Genomic DNA, 22,126 nt, shown 5'->3' with positions numbered 1-22,126 from the left:
TATCAACAATGACTCCAAGATCTCTCTCTTGAGAGGTAACAGCTAATTTCTGTCCCATCATATTATTTGTATCGTTGGGATTATGATTTCATCAATATGCATTACTTTGCATTTATGAACATTGAATTTCATCTGCTATTTTCTTGCCCTTTTGAAGCTCTTCACAGTTTGCTTTGAACTTAACTATCTTGAGGAGATTTGTGTCATCTGCAAATATTGCACCTCTCTGTTTACCCTTTTTCCAGATCATTTAAGAATATGTTGAATAGTTCTGGTCGCAGCATAGGCCCCTTGGGGACACGACTAGTTACCTTTCGCCATTCTGAAAACTGATAATTTATTCCTAGACTTTGTTTCTTACATTTTCACTAGTTGCCATTCCCACTAGAGGACCTTCCTTCTTAGCCCATGACAGTAAGACACTCAAGAACAAGACCCTAGAGCTCAAGCTGATCAGAAGCCATTCCATTACATCATAGAAACAAGAGGGGTTGGACTAGTCCAGTACTTAGTGGTGTGCTGGTACTTTTCTGTATCCCTTAGTTTCTGCAGCATATAACCTTGTATGTATTTTTTAAGTTGACAAAATTTCTAGATCTTTTTGGCTGTGAAAAAGCATTTTTTTTTGTGGAAAGCATAGTTAACGATACTAAAATGAGGGTATCAAATTAAAAGTTAACTGACTGTGCTTATCAATGTTGATACATAATGTGCAACACTGGTATAAAAGATAAGATACTATGAAAATATTACCTATTTTAAGTTAAGAATTAAAACACAAGCGCATATATAACCAATAAGAAAATAAGATTATTTATAAAACAATAGAGTATGGTGGTGAACAGGCAGACTGTATACAGGCTGTATGTAACATGCTAGTTTATGTTTATTTCTGTCCTGCATTGAAATGGCATGCTGAAATGTGTCATTTTGTAATTACATTGCCCTCTGTTGACTAGCTGGAAAACATAAGTTCTTTTATTTCTGAGAGAGAGATTCCTCTTTCATTCCTGGGGGGCAGAGTTAGGGAGGGAAATCAGTGATTTTTGGAGCACAAGGTGACAATATTCCTGAATATTTGCTGATGACTCTTAGCTTTTTTGCATGTTCACTGATAAATATAAAGAGGTAAATTTGTTCTATCATTTCCTTGTACTCTTCTGCCTGTACCCTACTCTTCTTATCTCTTGTCTTATACTTTGCAGACTCTTTGGGGCAAGGACCACTCTGTTGTACTGTGTTTGTGCAGAATCTAAAACAATAAGGTCCTGGCCTCTGTACTAAACTAATACAAATAATAACAATAACCTGAATTGGTGGGAACTTGCCTTCCTGAGGTGCAAACAAGGCACACTGGTTTAAAGACATGGAATGTTCCCCAATCTTCTCCTTAGAGCGTTGACTCTGAGGATAATGTAAAACAATGCAGTTTTCTTTGTTGTTTACTATTCACTCTGCTTTTATTTTGGAACTTGCAAGCAGCTCTTATGGACTTTCAATGCAGTTTGAGACTGTGATCTGAAAATTACTGGGGGTAGCATGAGGAAGCCTTGTGTGTACCTCCAAAGGTGTGTCTACAGTGCAGAATTTTTCTGGAAAAATGGAAAATTGGACATAAAAACTCTCTCAGCACACAATTACTGAAAAATTGCTTTCTTTCTAATTTTTACCATATAATTATTTTAAAAAGGGACTATAGTGTAGATACATTTCAGAGTGTAGAATATAGACTAATATAAACAAGTAATTATTTGCATGACATTTTAGTTTATACTCACTTTGCTAATGCTTTTTTACGTAGCCTGTTGTAAAACTAGGCAAATAGCTAGATGAATTGATGAACCTGCTGGGAGACCTCCGTGTACCCCTAGAGATATGCACACCCCTGGATCAGAACCACAGACCTAGGCACAAAACTCCTTAAATATTGTACATAGGTGCTTCTCATAATGATTAAGACAAGTGGGCTACTACTGGCTCTGATCAGAGCCTTCATATGTTATCAGTTAGAATTATTAGGCGGGTCTCTAAGGCTATGTGTACACTCCCGGCTTCTTGCTCGAGTAATATGCAAATGAGGCTGTGTGGAATATCACCAAACCTCATTTGCATACCTAATGAGCCACCATTTTTTCAGAAGAGGCTCTTGCTGCAAAAAGGAGCATCTACACTGCCCCTTCTTGCACAAGAAAAATCCTCTTGTGCAATGCCGTTACACCTATTACTTGACAGGAAGAACGGCATTGTGCAAGAGGGTTTTTCTTGCGCAAGAAGGGGCAGCATCGATGCTCCTTCTTGAGCAAGAGCCTCTTCTGAAAAAAATGGTGGCTCATTGGGTATGCAAATGAGGCTCGGTGATATTCCACCCTTAGCCTCATTTGCATATTACTCGCCCAAGAAGCCACAAGTATAGACATAGCCTAAGTCAGTGGGGCTACCTAAGGCTCCATCAGCAGTGAAAGTAACTTAAAATGTCTTACAGGTACTGTCCTATGGCAACCTGGGTCCTTGCTAGCTCCTTAAATAGCTCCCTGCTTGCTTTTTGCCACCTCTCAACCAGATCTTGCTGGAGCTGAGCACCAGAGAGCACCCCCTTACTTTCACTCTTGGGCTCCATTCACCCCAGTCCCCTCTGCCGGTCTGGCACCAGGGCGTCTCTAGGCGGGAGTTAAATCCTAGCTTCACTGCAGAGTACTGTCATTGATCGAAGGAGTTAGATAGCGAGACGGAAAACCTCTGGTCTTATTGCAGGTAGCCAGGAGGCTGCAAGTCGCAGAGAGGCTCCTTTCAAGCTGCAAGTAACAGCTATTTATGGGCCGCCTGGATCCCTTAGTGTCACCCATTCCTCCCTCCTCCAGGCCCCTGGCTCCTGTCCACCAGCCACTCACCATCGTCATCTGCCCCTCCACCCACTCATCTCCGTCTTGCGCTCCTGCATCCCCATCTCGCCTCTCCCACGCCCCGAGCAGCGCCTGGCCTGGGGCTCTCAGGGCCAGGCAGGAGCGCTCCACGCACCCCTCGCACATGCTCCTTAGGGCCGCTGGCGGAGTTGGAGAAGCACCGCAAGGACAGGACGGGCTGGTTGCCGGCTTAGCCCCGCCCGCTTCAGCAATGCTGCCACCGCTGCGCTCCCTCCTCCCCACCCCTCTCTCTCCGTAGCTGCCTCTCGCCTCCCAGCCCCAGCTGCGCGGCCGGGCGATCGGCGCTGGAGACAGAAGAGGCGGCTCCGCTCTGAACGCAGCCCCAGGCAAGTAGCAGCCTGCCGGCTGTTTGGCCAACTCTGTTGGGTGTTCTCCCGCCCGGATCTTTCCTCCCCCCGGCGGTTTTGTGTGTGTGTCGTTTTGGCTTCCCCCAGCCCCTCCTCGCTTGGTCCTTCTGGGAAGCAGCTTGAACAGTGCTGGAGAGAGAGCGAGACAGAGAGAGCTGCCTGCACTTGTGGAGATAATTAAAAACAAAGTGCCGCTTGACTGTATTACGGGGCACAGCCTTGTGACAAATAGCGAAAGTCCAACTGATCCTGTCTCAAGTGGAGATCGAAAGGAGACGCGCCAAGGGAGCCGGAGAGCGAGCGAGCTGCGCTGCAGCCAGCTGTTTTCTTTTCCACACTTTTCTCAGTTCTTCTGCCGCAAGCTTTGGTGCTCTGTCCGCATGACTCGGGACACGCACGAGAGAGTAAGGTAAGCTGATTGCTTTACAATTAAAACATTCATAAGTCCCAAAAGGGGAGAGCTGGGGAGGGTTTTGTTACGGAAGTAGCAGGAGAGGCCAAATGAGACTAGCGCTGATTAGTTTAACATATGTACAGTTTGCAACCGAAACTTGTTAAGTTTTCCAATCCCAGCATAAGCAAAGGAAGAAATTCTCCTGTGCACTGATTGGTTCATAGCGCCCTCTGATGGCTTCGGTCAAATATACACTGGGTGATCACAGGTAAGGATACACATGGAGTAATACCAAACTTTTAATAAATGTTTCTTTAAGGAGAAGAGCCCTAGGAAAGATAAGCTTTATCCTAATAAGCAGGGCATCCATTATATTTGCTTGCATGATTTAGGTTTTGTAAGGAAGGATTGAGAAATTTGGACACATTTTAATATCTTATTTTAATGTTTTAAAAATATCTCAGAGGGATAGTTTGAAAACAAGGAGAAGTCCTGTGGCAATTTAGAGACTAACAAAACTATATAGGATCATGAGCTTTTGTGGCTAAAACCCACTTCATCATATAAGTTGGAGTGGAAATGAACTCCAGTCATCTGATAAAGCAGGTTTTACCCACAAAAGCTCATGATCCTATGCATTTTTGTTAGTCTCTAAAGTACCACACGAGAACTCATTTGAAAAATGATTAGGAGAATACCGTATACAAATACTGTTGTTTAGAAGGGAAGCCTATTCTTTACTTCTGAGTATTACAGTTGCATTAGTTTAAGTGAACTGTGATAAGATAAAATAATTTCTGAGACCTTACAATTTCAGGCAACTTGGAAAAAAGTAAACATAAAACAAACTAGAAGCTCGGGTAATGAGTTAATTCTATTTTGATTATGAGCAAACGTTGACAAGGTGGTTCTTTAACTGATTTTTATAGCCATAGAATTTACTTTTGATGGAAGCCTGGAAATTCTTTGTAATGCATTTTAAAAGTTTGTAGAATATATTTTGAGATCTATACAGCATTGGAGATTTTTTTTGCTTGTGTTTCCACAGAAATGATCAACATGCAAAGCCAACAGAATACTGAAAAAAAAACCCAATCTTTTGGTGGAAAAATATTAGCTTTGTGCCCCTTTCATTCATGAAGGGAAGAGCAGAATTATCTAAACCATTGAGGCAGAGGCTGGGTTTCACTAGTTAAAGATGAAATGATGGTAGTAGAAGATAACATGACAGCATATTGTGTATTTTACAAGTATTCATTCAAACAAATTTTCCACAAATAGACATGACCAGGAATTAGAAATACTATATTTTTCTTCAGAGAGGCCAATGGAGAAATTGTGTTGTTTCTCTCCACCACTCTCACTCTCTCAAGCCTAAGCCGAAGAAAAAAATGTAAACAGAGAGAACAAAAAGTCTAGGAGAATAAATTCAAATCTGAATCTATTGTAGTAAGGACTGAGATTCCTAATTCAGCAACAACAAAATGTTGTTCTGAGTAAATAATATGATTTCATCATCAGTGCAATTTTTTCCTATACTGGGAATGGCATTTTGTCAGACTGTTGGGGGAAGAGATTTTTTTTTAATCAAATGTGTTAATTCACTTACTTTAAATACAAATTTTGAGGTCTTTTTCCAATGCTTTTCAGCTCAAAAGATATTAAGTTTTCTAGTCCCTTGACTTGGATAGTCAGCCTGCATTTCACATAGAAAACAAAGAGACGCTCCCTTGCCTTAGTTTTACGTGCTACGCTTTACCATTGTAACTGTGCAAAGTATGGACAGACAAAGACCTGTGGTTCAACTTTTCAGAAATCCTAGATTTTGTTTTTAGTCCTGTACCTCAGATTGCAAATAAGCTAACAAGTAAGTCTATTTTTTTTCTTTTCTTGTTAAGCAAAAATGCCTTATGTGTACACCGTTACACTAACTGGATCAACATTTGACATCTGAACAACGCTGTTTGGTAAAGATGTATGCTTGAAGGGAAGGAACTGTCTAATGGATCATGGCTCTTATGTTTACACTCCTAGTATTAGCAATGTTTGCGCTCTCCACTTTTGAAGAATCTGTAAGCAATTATTCTGACTGGGTGACTTTTGCAGAAAATGTGGCTCAATATGAGAAACAGAAATTACAAGATTTCAGTGCTGATCAGAAGCTGAAAAAAGTCGTTCTTCATCCAAGCTTATATTTTGATGCTGAAGATGTCCAAACACTGAGGCAGAAGTCTCGTACAAGCCATTTACATCTCTTCAGAGCTATCAGAGGTGCAGTGACAGTTATGCTGTCCAACCCATCATACTACCTACCTCCACCCAAGCATGCTGATTTTGCTGCAAAGTGGAATGAGATTTATGGTAACAATCTGCCTCCCTTAGCTTTTTATTGTTTGCTGTGCCCGGAAGATAAAGCTGCCTTTGATTTTGTTCTAGAGTACATGGACAGAATGAGTGGCTACAAAGACTGGCTGGTTGAGAATGCTCCAGGAGATGAAGTGCCACTTGGCCACTCCTTAACAGGTTTTGCCACTGCTTTTGACTTCTTATATAGTTCACTGGATAATATCAGAAGACAAAAATATCTAAAGAAGATATGGGCTGTGAGTGAGGAAATGTATGAATATTCAAAAGTCCGCTCATGGGGAAAGCAACTTCTCCATAACCACCAAGCCACCAATATGCTAGCACTGCTCACGGGGGCCCTGGTTACTGGTGTGGACAAAGAATCTCAGACAAATGTCTGGAAGCATGCTGTCGTCGATATGATGGAAAAAACCATGTTTCTCCTCAACCACATTGTAGATGGCTCTTTGGATGAAGGAGTCGCATATGGCAGTTACACAGCTAAGTCAGTAACCCAATATGTTTTTCTGGCCCAGCGCCATTTTGGTATTAATAACCTAGAAAACAATTGGTTGAAAATGCACTTTTGGTTTTATTATGCCACACTTTTACCCGGCTATCAGAGGACTGTGGGCATAGCAGATTCTAATTATAACTGGTTTTATGGCCCTGAAAGCCAGCTGGTTTTCCTGGATAAGTTTGTCCTGAAGAATGGAGCTGGCAACTGGTTGGCACAACAGATTAGAAAGCACAGGCCCAAAGATGGCCCAATGGTACCATCCACTGCACAAAGGTGGAGCACGCTTCACACGGAGTACATATGGTATGCTGCAGAACTAACTCCTCAGCCTCCCCTGGACTATGGCACTGCTCAGATGCATGTGTTTCCTAACTGGGGGGTTGTTACTTATGGGGCTGGGTTGCCGAATACTCAGACCAATACCTTTCTGTCTTTTAAATCTGGAAAGCTTGGCGGGCGTGCAGTCTATGACATTGTTCACTTTCAGCCATATTCCTGGATTGATGGGTGGAGGAGTTTCAATCCAGGGCATGAACATCCAGATCAGAACTCCTTTACTTTTGCTCCCAATGGACAGGTGTTTGTATCTGAGGCCCTATATGGACCCAAGTTCAGCCACTTGAATAACGTACTGGTGTTTGCTCCATCTCCTACAAGTCAGTGTAATCAGCCTTGGGAGGGACAGCTTGGGGAGTGCGCACAGTGGCTTAAGTGGACTGGTGATGAGGTTGGAGACTCAGCTGGGGAGATAATAACAGCATCTCAATATGGGGAGATGATGTTTGTAAGCGGTGAGGCAGCTTCTGCCTATTCTTCTGCAATGAAATTAAAAAGTGTGTATCGTACTTTGCTACTCCTAAATGCTCAGACACTGCTAGTAGTAGACCATATTGAGAAGGAGAAAGACTCTCCCCTCAGCTCTGTCAGTGCCTTCTTTCATAACCTTGACATTGATTTTAAATATATACCCTATATGTTTATGAACAAATATAACGGAGCCATGATGGATGTGTGGGATGCTCACTATAAGATGTTTTGGTTTGATCATCACGGGAGTAGTCCTGTTGCCAGGATACAAGAGGCAGAGCAAGCAGCAGAGTTCAAAAAGCGGTGGACTCAGTTCATAAACGTTACCTTTCCTATGAAAACCACTGTAACAAGAATTGCGTATGTGTTCCATGGACCATATGTTAATGTTTCTAACTGCAGGTTCATAGATGATTCCAAATACGGATTTCAGATTTTTCTAAATGTCAACAACACTGAAAATATTGTGTCTGTTGTGACTGAATATCACAGTCTGAGGACAAGGTTCAATTATTTGGGATTTGGTGGCTTTGCAAAGGTAGCTGACCAAAACAAAGTTATCAAATTTGGTCTAGGCACTGAAACTGTACAAAGACAGACAACAAATAATAGTATCGTTTTCCCATTTGGATTTAAAGTGAATATAATAGTAGGATTAGTTTTGAGCATTAGTTTGGTAATACTGGCTTTTCAGTGGCGGTTTTACATTTCCTTCAGCAAATTGTTGCGCTGGATACTAATATTGGTTATCACACTGTGGTTTATTGAATTGATGGATGTTTGGAGCACTTGCACTCAGCCTATCTGTGCAAAATGGAACAGTGACATCATAAACGTAGACCCTGATGCAGGCAATAAAGCTAAACAGTCAGAAGGAAACCCTGTTGTTTTGCCAGATGTTGTGATTACCTCACTTCCCAGTTCTGGAGCAGAAATTTTAAAGCAGCTTTTTTTTAACAGCAGTGATTTCATATACATCAGGATCCCTACAACTTACCTTGATGTCCCTGAAACTGAATTTGAAATAGACTCATTTGTAGATGCGTGTGAATGGAAGGCGTCTGATGTCCAGAGTGGCCATTTCCATGTACTTCAAGGCTGGCTCCAGTCTCTAGTCCAAGACACAAAACTTCATTTACAAAATATTCATTTACATGAAGGCAGCAGAAGCAAAGTTGCTCAGCATTCTATTGTAAATAAGGACAAAAAAAGAAGAGCCAGAAAGAGAGAATCTTTGTCCGAACAAAGAAGCAGAGCAAGAGGAAAATTAGACAAAGATGCTGAATATGTTAGGGAACTGAGGAGACACCTTGCCTATTATCCAAATGCACGTCCTGTGCTTAGTTTAAGTAGTGGGAGCTGGACATTAAAGCTTCCCTTTTTTCAAGAAATCATAGGGCCTTCAATGAGGGCATTGTATGTAGTAAGGGACCCTAGGGCATGGATCTACTCAATGTTGCATAAGAGTAAGCCAAGCCTTTACTCCTTGAAAAACGTTCCACAGCACTTAGCAATGATGTTTAAAGTGGAAGACGGGAAAGAAAAATGCAGTTTAAATTCAGGCTATGCCTTTGAATATGAAGCACTAAGGGAAGAACTCATGGATTCCAGGTCAAATGCAGTTTCTGTGCTGTCCCATTTGTGGCTAGCAAACACAGCAGCAGCACTGCGAGTAAATGGGTATCTACTGCAGACAAATTATCAGCTGGTCAAGTTTGAAGATATCGTGAGCTCTCCCCAGAAGACAGCGGAAAGAATTTATGCTTTTCTTGGTATTCCTCTGTCTCCTGCTAGCTTAAACCAAATATTGTTTGCCACCTCCACCAATCTTTTCTATCTTCCTTATGAGGGTGAAATATCACCCATTAGTATTCAAGCCTGGGAACAAGACATGCCTGTTGAAGATATTAGACTGATTGAGGACATCTGCTGTACTGTGATGGGCCACTTAGGATACCCAAAGTTTACAGTTTAAATGCTGCAGGTCAGCAATAGTTTGCACTATGATCCCTAACTCCTCTGTGAATAAGAATTCAAGAAGTTTGTTTATTCTTGTAAAATGTATGTATAGTCTTACATGCAGAGAGAGATTTATTTAAAAATAGGTATTTGTTCTATCAGGATTTTTAAAGACAAAAACTACTTTTGCTGCCTTTCAAATACAGCTGTGTGAACCTTTACAAGTCTACCAGCTGGGGACTGTTTAGATCGAGGGATTGGTATAAACTATGGAGTCTCGCACTTCGAGTTTAACAGTTTGAGTTCCAACCAGGTACCCAGAGTTGTTACCATCTGATAGCTGTTTGCTGGCCTATATAAAAAAAATTGGTGGTGTCAGCCTAGTTCATAATGGCAGTGATTAGCATGCTCGGGATCAGTTTGGCAGATATATTCTAGCCACTTGCTACTCTAATGGGAAAAGTAGCCATAAACTCAGTTAAACTGGGAGGGGGAGTGTTAAATCTGTTATTTATAACCTGAGTGATGTATTCGTAAACCTGACTCCTTATTAGCAATCACAGCAGACAGACCAAGGACTGACTAGGCACAGAAACTCAAGGACGTTATGTGGTATGGTTCATCCACATCAAAACTGAGGCACCTTGGTTGGGTTTTATGAGGATGAGTTCATGCTCTAACTATTCTGTGGATAAAGAGAAGATTTCGGTCTCAGATCTATCAATCTGGCATCTCCTGTGAGTACTAAATTAACTTTGGGAGTGGGGAGGGAAGGGGAAACATCACAAGAAATCCACAAAGCTCCATAAATCTATCAATTAACTATTAGCTGGTAGAGTTCTAAAGGATTCCATGAAATTCTGATACTGTTCCACCATACTAGTATGTCCCTCAATTTTTAAAGCTGCTAATGCCCTCACTACTGATGCTGCTGCTCTATGCAGCTCCTCTTGTCTAAGAGAAGCTGAATGAACTTCCTCTTCCTTAATAAGACTCCTCCATTCTTCTTTGTTTATTGCAACATATTGTGGAGTCTCTACTCTGTTTGGCTGACCGTTGTCTGTAACTCTCACAAATGCAAGTGGCAAAGGTGTAGGAGTTCCTGTGAGTGCAAGCATTTTGATGTCATCATCAGTAGCAATATCTTAATATCTGGTTCAGGTGGGATTGTATAGATTAGATGAGCCCAAATAAATTCCAGACCTGTGTTTCATTGAGGAGGATTAGCTTTTTCTGTATACTAGATCTGCCAGCAACAGCTTTTGGCAGGACAAGTTTGCTCTTTGTGTTGGGCCACTTCAAAGAGGTTTCTCTCATTTTCTCCAGGATGACAATCTCATTATTTTATAATATGACCCTTCTTTCTTTAAATCTGCACTGAAATGCCACATTGATTTGGAAATAAACACCTTTTAAATGGTGGGTATTTGCTTTTGGTAATATCTTCCTGTTGCTGCTCTTGGGTTTTTTCCCCTTGAGCCATATTTCTTTTTTTTCCCTCCTTTTCGCAACGTTCGTTACAAAAAGAGAGAATATTGAATGTCTAATTTATCTTACTCAACATTCTTTTGAAATGCATACACACTGTAAATGTCTGCAGATGTGTAAATCAAGCCATAGATGATGTCAGAGACATCTGTTTTCTTTGCCATCTGTTTTTTTTAACTATTATTACTAATGAAGTTGTCATGAAATGTGTTTAGATTTGTTTGTAGGAGCTGGAATCAGAGATTTGTGCTATTATATTGAAATATGACAGTGGAGTAATTACCATGTATTTGGGTGACAAACATTAGGCAATGTCAGGATGTAATGGGTTTCTCTCCGCAGATTGCAATCCTCTTACTGATATTTAATACTCACATCTTGCATATGTACTCCCTTTTTTTCTTCCTGTTCCCCCCTCCACATACATATTTTCTGCACCCTTTGCACCATTTTGTGATCTCTTCTTCTGACCTAGATAAAAGTGGCTTTTTCTCAGCCATTCATTATTATGTCAAAATGTGCCTCTAGCATGATAAAGCTGTTGATATGTTGCAGTCTCACTAACTGTAACTTGGCTGTCACTTTCCTTTGATTATTATAGGGAGTAGCATCTGCTTTTTCCCTTCTTTCCCAGATTTTACCTCTGGCTAGGTAGAATGTCATGTTAAGAGAAATATTAAAGTGTGTTAATGTACACTAACATGTCAGTGAAATTTTGGATTTTGATGATCATTCTCTGAATTCAGTTTCTCTCACTACTGTTATCAGTCATATGTAAATGTGTTGCATTATTGCCAACACTATAGCTTTTAGCTGACAGATATAGTACGAGCATTTGCTTACTGTTCCCAGGATTAATGATCTTGAATTAGAACAACAAGAAAGGCTTTCTCCTGGCATCTGTTTTAGGACTGCTCAAAATAAGACTTTGGATTGGCTATGTGTTGGGGGAAGTAAGAAAGAATCTCTAAATTCCTCATTGTACTAAATGAAAGGCTGCAAATCTATTTTAAACCAGCTCTTTTTGTGGGGCTGAGGTGAAAAGGAAATCTCGGACCTGTAGGATGTCTCTGTGGCTTTCAGCCTACATGGGTATCTTATGCCTTTTGGAAGATAATACATGTCAATACTACCGTCTGTTCTGGCATGTACAAGATTTAGGGCCTAATTATACACTGTCTTGCACTTCTGGAGTTAAAGCAAATAGAATGTGCTACTGTTCAGGTTTGGTTATATTTTATAAACTTTTGTACAGATGTAATTGACTCCACTAGGTGTAAGACTGGGGAGAATTATATTCTTTGTTCCCAGATTTTTTTGAAAGAGTTTTATCGAAAGCACAAAACTAAAAGAATAAAGAAAAAGAAAAAGGGGGAAAAAGCATGAATGCAGAGAAGGTAATTGAAAGTCATAGTCATAGAGTTTCAAAATTCTAATTGTATGCATTATGGGTACTTAAAATAACACTATATTGTTATATATTCTAAGAAAAACTAAGCACATGGTGCTTTTCCTTCAAAAATGCTAACAAAGAACCCTATGATACAGAACACTTCTACTTGCTGGGAAGAAAAGAGCATATGTCAAATAAACCCACAGAGGACTAAAGTAGCTTATGGGACTGGGTTAAGCTCACAAAAGAAGGCAAATCAGAGCAAATGAGGCTCTTTAGAAATGCAAGGTTTTAATTTCTAAAGTACACTTTAAAGCAAGAATCCAGAAATCCCAGGACAGCAGATTTGAATTTTTATATTTTTTTAGTCTGTATAAAATTAAAATATTACTAAAAAAAAGTAGTGTCCCAGAACTTCATACTGATCCTGTTCAAACTTACTTTTTCATGTATCAGGTATCCATAGTCTAGTGGGTTCACCAATTCTGCTGGCTGCCATAAAATAAATACCCATTAACTTCAAATGGAGCGGTCTGTGAATGAAAAGACTGCAGGGACAAAAGTGTAATCAAATCTATAAATTGCTACTATGTCACCTACATACCTTTATTGATTTTTGGTAGCATTTTAGAAACTGATACACATATAATTAGAGCTGGTTGGGGTGGGGGGCAGGTGGAGACAGTTTTGGTTTAACTGAAAATAGCTCTTCAATACAATGGAAATGTTCATGCAAAAATGTCTGTTTTCATCACATAAATAAGTTTTTAATAAAAAAAATGAAAGTTGTCTACGCACACATTTTTGTCTAAATTTGGACAAAAAGAGGGAGAAAAGTTCCAGCACCCATAAGTCTCCCTACAATTCCAATGTACATTCATTTGGCTCTCAGACTCTTCTGTTGCCTCTCTGTAACTCTGCTGAAACATAGTCACGTTGCATTGGCGTAAGTGAAAGCAGAAGTTGGCCCACTGTTTGAGCAAATGTTCCAAAATTAGACTTCCAAGCTTTGATGGCGGCTCTATCTTTTAATCATTCTGTTGTGCCCAGGGACAGATGAGAAGATGGAAAAATAATAGGGTACATCAATCTATTGTTTTAAGTTGAAGAAATCAATACTTTGAAAATTATCTTTTAATTAACAGCTAGTTATAAGTAAAATAAGCTGTGGGAGGCCTGAAATCTGATGGCATGGCAACGCTCCAGCTACCTTTAATTTAAAATAGATGAGCTGTTAAATTTTAAATGATTTGTGAGCTAAGTTACATGAGTACATGACCACAGTAAGTACTTGTCAAAGGGTATGTCTGTGCAGTTGCTGGGAGTGTGCCTCCTAGACCAGTTAGGAAAAGACACTTACCTTAGCTCAAGCTAGTGTGCTAAAAATAGCAATATGGTGATGGCTGACCGTCTGTTTGCTAGCTCAGGTGGCTAGCCGAAGCTGACAAGCTTACTACAGTATCCATGCTGGGTTTTTTGGCACGCTAGCTGAAGCAGAGTTGGTATGTATTAGTTTAGCTGGGCTTGGAGGTTTTCTCCCAGCTGCAGCATAGCCATACCAAGAGGGTCTCCCAATTAAGTGAATGGTAAAATTCTAGGCTAAAACTGTTAGGCTATGTCTACACAGCAGGCTTTTGCTGGCAGAGAGTATGTTAATGAAGAGCTCTTTAGCATGTGTGGCGCTGTCATTTGCATATTCTCTGATGGTTTTTGCGCAAAACCAAGCAGAGTAGATGGGTCCATTTTGTGCAAGATCCTTATACCTCCTTTTTTGAGGCATAAGGATCTTGCGCAAAACGGGTTTTTTTTGTGCAAGACAGGCCCGTCTGCACTGCTTGTTCTTGTGCAAAAACCTCTTGCACAAAAAGCATCAGCAGAGAATATGCAAATAACAGCACCACAAATACTAATGAGTGCTTCATTAGCATACTCTCTGCCAGCAAAAGCCTACAGTGTAGACATAGCCTGAATGTATAAATATCTAAGCCTATGGTGGGAAAACTGGCACGCGAGCCACATGCAGTTTGTCAGTTTTAGACACTTGGTGGGCCACTAAATAGTTTATTTACTTGAGCATCTGTAGTCACGGAGCCCCGCAGCTCCCACCATGGTTCATCATTTCTGGCCAATGGGAGCTGCAGGAAGTGGCACGGGCCTGGGCCACCACTTCCCACAGCTCCCATTGGCTATGAATGGCAAACTGTGGCTACCAAGGCTCCATGCCTGAAGACTAGTTAGGAGAATGCCCACTACAAACCCATATCTGAGATCTGTGTGTTTGTTTTATTTTGGAGCTAATAGGCGATATTAGCGAAAGCAGAAATAGGATATCCAGGAGATTGGTAATAGATAAGAACCTTTTGCTGGTCTGTCACTGGTTTGACATTATAGATCTAAAATCATTACCATATCCACCAAATCCCGTTGACTTGCCAATACAAGTGTACCATTGACTTCCGTGGAATTACAGGGATGAGGAATGGGATTTACACAGACTGTAATAGGATTCAAGGCCAAAAATATAACAGGGTTCAAAAAGAGTCAGATAAATTCATGGAAAATAGGTCCATCAAAGGCTATTAGCCATGATGGACAAGGATGGTCTCCCTAGCCTCTGTTTGTCTGAAGCTGGGAATTGGTGAAAGGGGATGACTTGTTGATTACCTGTTCTGTTTATTCCCTCTGAGGCATCTGATGTTTGACACTGTCGGAAGTCAAAATCCTGTGCTAGATCTATGTTTTTCAAAGTGGTCCATGAAACCATTTTGAGAAACCTTTTAACTGGCCGTGCCGGTTTGTTTACTTACTGGCACCACAGGCACAGAACCTCATGGCTCCTATGGGCTCTGTTTCGCCGTTTTGAGAAACACTGGACTATATGGATCTTTGACCCAGTACAGCCATTCTTATGTCTGTATGTTGTTGAATGAGTTGGTGGATTCACTATTGTTACTGACAGTACGTGATCACATTACAAAAACCACCATAATAACTGACACCATTCTTAATAGCCTCATTTTTCCATGAATTGATCATGGATACAAGATTTCAATGTATCCTGCTATCGTTCTGGCATCTCTCACACGTACTAACATTCAAATGCTCATCCAAACTAACCTCAATCCTTTAAGAAGCCATGTTTCCAGCAAATAATAGATTTTTACAAATTTAACCTGGGTAAAATGTCAATATTTCCATGCATAAATGTTTGCAGCTTTCAGATTCATAAAGAATTTTGCCACAAAAATGATTTTTTTTACTCACTATAAACAGTCTTTTACTGTCACTCATGAACAGACCACCTTAAAAAAAAAAAGGTAAGATGAATGCTTTTATCTAGATAACATCAATATGGATATGAGATTTCACATAATATAATGATAACTTATTTGCATGGTTCTATTCATGAATCAGATTGAATTTTCATTTAAAACATGACATGAATATTTCACTGTTTATTGCCTTGAGATGATATTACAAATGACATCCAGGAGAGAACTTGTTCCCCAGGGGACTATAGGTTATTTCTAATGTAATGATCTTGTTGCTACCATTTCACCTTTTGAAATTCTGCAGTATCTGTGCTCAAAACATTTGCCCTAGGCAATTCATGATTAAGGTAAAAGTATGGTCTCTATATATTTGGCAAACAAGTAGAGAGCATCTGTGTAAGTGACCTGTTTGTTGTTACATATGAAAATAAACTTAAAGTATTTTTGTAATTTGAATTTGTGACATTTATTTTTTAAGAAACTTTGAAAGAAGTTCACAGAAATTAGCTTTTCCAATTACACGTAAAACGTGTACACCAAGAAGTGTACATAACTAATCAAAATGGGCACATTATTTTTCATCATAATGTTGACATCATTCCCTTTCTCCCATGCTTGTTTTGGCCTCAGTTCAGAACATCACTTAAACATGTATTTGCATATGTTCATAAGGGGAGATTCAAGGCCTTGTATTGTAAAGTGTTTGGAAGAGGGACTGAGTTAAAATCATAGCTCAATGAGGACAAAATTTCATGAAATGTTTTCTGTCTAGAAAGGGCTATGCAAAATTATGGCACTAATAATACCTAGCTCTTATAAAATGTTTTTTCCATCAGTAGATTTCAAAACACTACACAAAAGTAAGAACCTTTATCCGAGAGAAAGGGGAAACTGAATCTCATGAAGGTAAAGTGACTTGCTAAAGATCACCTAGCAGGCTATTGGCTGTGCTGGTAATAGAACTCAATACTCGTAAATCCTTGTCAATTATTTTATCCATTAGACAAGATTACCAATTCTACATAAATGATAATGAATAAGTGCTTTGAACTGACTGGCAGGGCTAGTGGGGCGGCAGGGCCCACAGACGGTGGAGCAGAGAAGCCTGCAGAGCCATTGTGGCTACCTGAGCCCATGAGGCCAGAAATCTGGCAGGCTGCCAGAGCTCACAGGGCCATGGAGCTAGCAGGACTTCTGGGACTGCCAGAGCTCGCAAGCCAGCACAGCTAGCAAATGCAGGGTGGCAAAGCTGACAGGGCCACTTGAGCCTGTGAAGTAACAGAGCCCACAGATGACAGGGCAGCAAAGCTGGCGGGACTGTTGGAATGGGTGGGACAGCGGAGCCCGGTGTGTGGGTTGAGGAGGCCAGGAATGAGGCTGCCTGCTCCTCTTCCCCTCCTCCCCCCTTGGTTCCTCTGGTCCAGCAAACTCCCTTGTCCAGGATGGGTCACGTTCCAAGGGTGCAGGATCAAGGAGGTCCATTCTGTATTTATTTAACAATACGTTCCACACTAATTATCCTTGTTAAAATTGGTTGATCCTATAGCATTTCATAAAATGTTATGATTTACAATGAGTCTTACAATCAATGACAAATGAGATTCACTTTATTTTTAGTTGTATTAAATATAATTATTGCTGCTTCTGTTTGCACATGTAACTATTTGGGGGAAGCCTGGCAAGGGGAATTCTGCCCTCAGATGCATACGGTGCATTTAATAATAATAGACTTAGGGACATATCTGAGGTCAGAATTTGTTCCTAAATTTATATTTCTGTACACTGAAGGATCACTCTCAGCTTGAGTACACAAAAAGAGATGAAGACCCTTTATTATAAATGGAGAAAAGGTGTGATGCTTGAGATCTAATCTATAGAACAAATACCAGGGGTAGGTGGAGCGAGGAAAACCTTTTTTAGTCACCTAAAATGCTATAGGATCACAAGTGCTAGGCAGCAGTGATAGTGCTATATTACTTTTAGATAAATCCTAAGCCTTTCTAGCTAATAGGAAACCAGTAATTTGTTTACATGCAGACAAACAGCACAGGACACCAGGCTCTTAGAACTGGATTAGGATCAGGACCAGGCCTGCCAAAAGCCGGGGAGGGGAAAGGTAAAGGGGGAAATTTAAAATTGTAAAGTTTCAGGATATTATTGGGAGAGTCAGGCAATAATGTGAGTAGAAATTCAGATTGAAAAAAAATAAAGCTTTATAACCTTTAAAACACAAATTGTTTTCACCACTTATCAAAATATACCAAGTAGAGATCTTTAAATCAAACTCTAAGTTCCCAATAAACATTTTTTCTTACTTGGCAAATCTTTACATTTTGTTCATTATAAAGGGATACTTTTTGGGGGGTGTTTTGTATCTCTAGAATGACATTTATGATGGCGTGACTGATGTATACTAATAAAAATCAAAGCCCAATTACAGTGCTGTTTAGACACATTTGCAACAATAAGAATAATTATTGTTGAATGTTGGTTGTTTTTACCAGAAATTAAATTTCAGAATGTAATAGCTTGGAAATGAGTTTTAGCTTTCTTTCTTTCTTTCTTTCTTTATTTTTTCATCACCAATTTCCATTATAAAATATGCACCTCTATGAACTGTTGAAAGGTAATATAACAGTTGTGGGGAGGGGACGAAGGGCAGCTTTGCTGACTTCAGGCAATTCAAATGATATGCTTTAAAATTGGAATGAGATAGATGAGATCTTTTTTGGACCAACTTCTGTTGAAAAGAGAAAGAAAAAGAGACGAGAAGATGCGTGGAATATAGCAGAAAGGAGGCTTTTCTTCTAGAAAAGTAATAAATTTGCTCCTCCCACCCTCTTGATAAAGATGGCAGGTGCGGGGGAGGAGAGGGAGGACTCACTCAAACAAGCAGATGGAACATTTTGTGAGAGTCTGACACTCTCTGCTGCTGTGAATTAGCATAATGTCATTGAAGACAAGGGAGCTATGTCAATAATCAGCAGTCAAGATCTGGGCCTCAGTTTTCAAGAGAAATGTCAGTATGAAACAGACTTCAGCTTAAAAATTGGCTGATGTCATGTCCAGGAGGTGAGCCAGAGACAGGGCTAAAGTAGAACTCTATATGCAGATGTCAGCCGACGGTCAGTGCAGTGAGTGGTGTGTGTGTTATACACCTGAGACTTTAACTGCTGAGACTGGGGTCCCTTGCAGTGGGCAACCTGGAGGAGGTTGACGGCGCCCCAATAAGTTTACAGGGAGAGCTTATAACACCTCAGATTTTAGCTGCTAGAATCCAAGATACCTTCGCAGCAGGCAGCCTTAGGGAAAGACTGAGAGATGCCCCAATGGATCTGTCACCTGGGAGTGACACAAATCCAAACGCCCAAGCTCTTCCTATACCTGTCCCTTTTTGACCGGCTGAAGTTCTTTTGTTTGTGTTCGGTTCGGGTACAGCAGCACGGGTTCAAGTCAGAAGCTTGACATGCACTGGCTTATTTATAGGAGAAAGAAAGAGAAATAAAATAAAGAAACTTGGTTCAGTGTGTGTGTGTGTGTGTGTGTGTGTGTGTGTATATATATATATATATATATATAATTGATTATTTATAAGTGAATGAGGGCACCCCACTTATTCCCAAAGTTTATAGCTAAATCACCTTACCAAAGGAAGTTTACAATAGAAATGAAGCAGTTTGCCTTAAGAAACTATAATAAAGTAACTAAACTTATAACAGAGTGACAATTAAAGTGTACACATAAAAAAACACATTGCAGGTACAATTCTCACCCCTGCGTTCCAGACTTGGCGTGGCCAGCGTCTTTCTCTCAATCCCTCGGGAAGAAGTAGGGCGAGGTTGGGCGTCCCACGGACCTCAGGAGACAATCAATACCTGCCAGCAGGTGTAGGTGATTGGAGCTCAAATGGGGTGGGCAACTAAACTCCTCTTTATACCCCTTGGGTCACGTAGGCTTCTTCCTGGTCTCAAGTGGCCAATTAGGAAAAATGGCTTTGAACACCAAGTTTCCCACAAAGGGTGCAAAGCATAATTCACACCTGGGAAAATGCAGACAATGGGCACCTCTGGTATGTTATGGGCGAAGATTCCTCTCCTGAGACAGTGCAGGCGTGTCAATTACTGATACTAGCCATCAGAGCGACGGGAGGCCTCCCAGTCATCAGCTAGCCCATTTACTGTCTGGTTTCTGTTTATGTTAGAGTCAGGGACAGGCACCACACCTGCGTTCCCAGGGCATCAAAGGCTGACTGCCTTTCTCTTGCTCTCTGGGGGTGGGGGCGGACGACAAGATGGGGTTCTTGTCTGGCTACAGCAGAATACCTGACATTCTTTTTTTTCCTTGTTATAGTGAAAGAAGGAAACAGTCTACATCCCAGGTCCATAGGGAAAAGTGATGTCTTTGAAGATCCAGCTTCTTCCATTTTCTCTTTGTACACTTAAAAAAAATCTTATTGGCTTTATTTAATCGGCACACAGAAGTATAAGAGAAAATATTGGCTGGCACTCTTGAAGGACACTATTACTGTTTTCTTACAAGGAGAATAAACCAGCGGATATGTGATAACTTTTGTGCTGGTCACAGGCCAACATATATTCATTCCCTTCCTATACAATCTGTGCCAAAGAATGACTTCTGTGTTCCATATAGACAGACAAAATGATAAGCCATCTATTGATAATAGATTATCTCACAGAGCAAAAGCCTGAAAGTAAATCCAGGTTTCTTGAAAAGCTAGTTATGCATCACAGTAATCTCAGGAAAACTGGTCTCAGTTTTTATGATCCTAAGCTATGGAGGGCAAATTTACGTTATTTGGGTGGAAATAAGGTAAGGCAAACAGGCTTTACCTACAATGGAAAATTGTTGGGTTTATTACGGAAAAATGCAAGGTCTTGCCTATGCAAACATTTAGCTTGCAGCAGGTTGGGGTGTGAATGTAACTTGCATTAACCTGTCATGACATGCATAGATATCCACACAGACCCAGTTCACTGGTGAACTTTGCTGTATCCTAGTTTGACATGGGAGTAGATTAAAGCACACTACTAAACTTGTCAACGCTGTGTGTTAAGTCTTGTTTAATATTATGTTCATTAATCTTGAGACAGGTCAGAACTAGACTAATAGAATCATAGAACCATAGAGCTGGAAGAGACCTCAGAAGGTCATCAAGTCCAGCCCCCTGCTCTAGGCAGGACCAATCCCAACTAAATCAACTTGGCCAGGGATTTTTCAAGCCAAGACTTAAACACTTCTAGGGATGGAGACTCCACTACTTCCTTAGGTAACCCATTCCAGTGCTTCGCCACCCTCCTAGTGAAATAGTTTTTCCTAATATCCAACCTGAACCTCTCTCACCACAACTTGAGACCATTGCTCTTTGTTCTGCCATCTGTCACTTCTGAGAACAGCCTTTCTCCATCCTCTTTGGAAGCTCCCTTCAGGAAGTTGAAGGCTGCTATCAAATCCCCCCTCACTCTTCGCTTCTGTAGACTAAACAGACCCAACTCCCTCAGCCTTTCCTCATAAGTCATAAGCTCCAGCCCCCTAATCATTTTGGTTGCCCTCCGCTGGACCCTCTCCAATGCGTCCACATCCTTTTTGTAGTGAGGGGCTCAGCACTGGACACAATACTCCAGATGTGGCCTCACCAGAGCCGAATAAAGGAGAATAATGACATCTCTGGATCTGCTGGCAATGCTCCTCTTAATGCAACCTAATATGCCATTAGCCTTCTTGGCTACAAGGGCACACTGTTGACTCCTGAGACCTAACTGGGTACTCCTGGAACGGACCACAGAGAAGGGGCTACATGGATGAAATTCAGTAAGGACAAATGCAAAGTACTCCATTTAGGGGGGAACAATCTGTTGCAAAATGGGAAGCGACTGTGTCAGCCGATGGTCAGGGCAATGTGTGTGTATGTGTGTGTTACTGGGAAAAGGTTTAACGTCTGTGACTTTACCACTAGGACCGGGGTCCCGTTGCGGAGGGCAGTCAACAGGCTGACAGATGCCCCAGAGTTTATAGGAAGAGCTTATTACATCTTAGATTTCAGCTGCTAGGATACAGGATCCCTTCGCAGCGGGCAGTCTATGGAAGACTGAGAGATGCCCCAATGGATCTGTCACCTGGGAGTGACACGATCCAAAACACCCAAGCTCTTTCTATACCTATCCCTTATGACCGGCTGAAGTTCTTTTAAATTGTTCTTGGTTCTGTTACAGCAACTGAAGGAGTCAGGTTAAAGCTTAAACAGTTACTATATTATTGATACAGAGTAAACTTACCTGTTAAATGCTACTACTGTGTTACAGATAACACAGCCACTACAAAGGACAGGACAGAAATTACACTAAGAAGTTACTTACAGATACCATGAAACCCTTTTGGTTCTCTGAGCTCTTATTAAATGCATGCAAAATAGACACCTAGCAGGTATATGTTCTCACCCCTGCATTCCAGACTTGGCATGGCCAGCATCTTTCTCCCAATCCCTCGGAAAGAAGTAGGATGAGGTTGGGCGTCCCACAGACCTTGGGAGACAATCGATACCTGCCAGCAGGTGTAGATGATTGGAGCTCAAATGAGGTGGGCTACTAAACCCCTCTTTATACCCCTTGGGTCATGTAGGCGTCTTCCTGGTTGCAAGTGGCCAATTAGGAAAAATGGCTTT

The 22,126-nt window shown here is 40.9% G+C and overlaps 1 protein-coding gene and 1 long non-coding RNA gene across 3 annotated transcripts in view; one reads left to right on the top strand and one right to left on the bottom strand.

The window, feature by feature from the left end:
* LOC142827130 (uncharacterized) overlaps window positions 1-3,056 on the bottom strand; it is a 59,061-nt gene extending 56,005 nt beyond the window's left edge. The window contains exon 1 of the long non-coding RNA XR_012901573.1: window positions 2,889-3,056. This is a non-coding gene — a long non-coding RNA (uncharacterized LOC142827130). The remainder of the gene's footprint in view (window positions 1-2,888) is intronic.
* A 54-nt stretch (window positions 3,057-3,110) lies between these two features.
* On the top strand, window positions 3,111-17,994 carry DSEL (dermatan sulfate epimerase like). Of its 2 annotated transcripts, none has more exons than XM_075921033.1 (2): window positions 3,111-3,677; window positions 5,561-17,994. In XM_075921033.1, the coding sequence occupies exon 2, from the start codon at window positions 5,672-5,674 to the stop codon at window positions 9,308-9,310; it is 3,639 nt and encodes a 1,212-aa protein (XP_075777148.1). In that variant the 5' UTR covers window positions 3,111-3,677; window positions 5,561-5,671; the 3' UTR covers window positions 9,311-17,994. The 2 variants fall into 2 exon arrangements, with proteins under 2 accessions (XP_075777148.1, XP_006118186.2); XM_006118124.4 differs by having other exon boundaries at window positions 4,711-17,994.
* The last annotated feature ends 4,132 nt before the right edge of the window (window positions 17,995-22,126 follow it).

This window comes from Pelodiscus sinensis, chromosome 2 (genome assembly GCF_049634645.1).
Source record: "Pelodiscus sinensis isolate JC-2024 chromosome 2, ASM4963464v1, whole genome shotgun sequence".
Lineage (NCBI taxonomy): Eukaryota > Metazoa > Chordata > Testudines > Trionychidae > Pelodiscus > Pelodiscus sinensis.
The sequence above is the reverse complement of the archived record's forward strand: the minus strand, read 5'-3'. Positions and strand labels throughout refer to the sequence as shown.

What these genes read in the sequence shown, in the direction of transcription:
- DSEL (XM_075921033.1), top strand. Translation starts at nt 5,672, where the DNA reads ATGGCTCTTATGTTTACACTCCTAGTATTAGCAATGTTTGCGCTCTCC.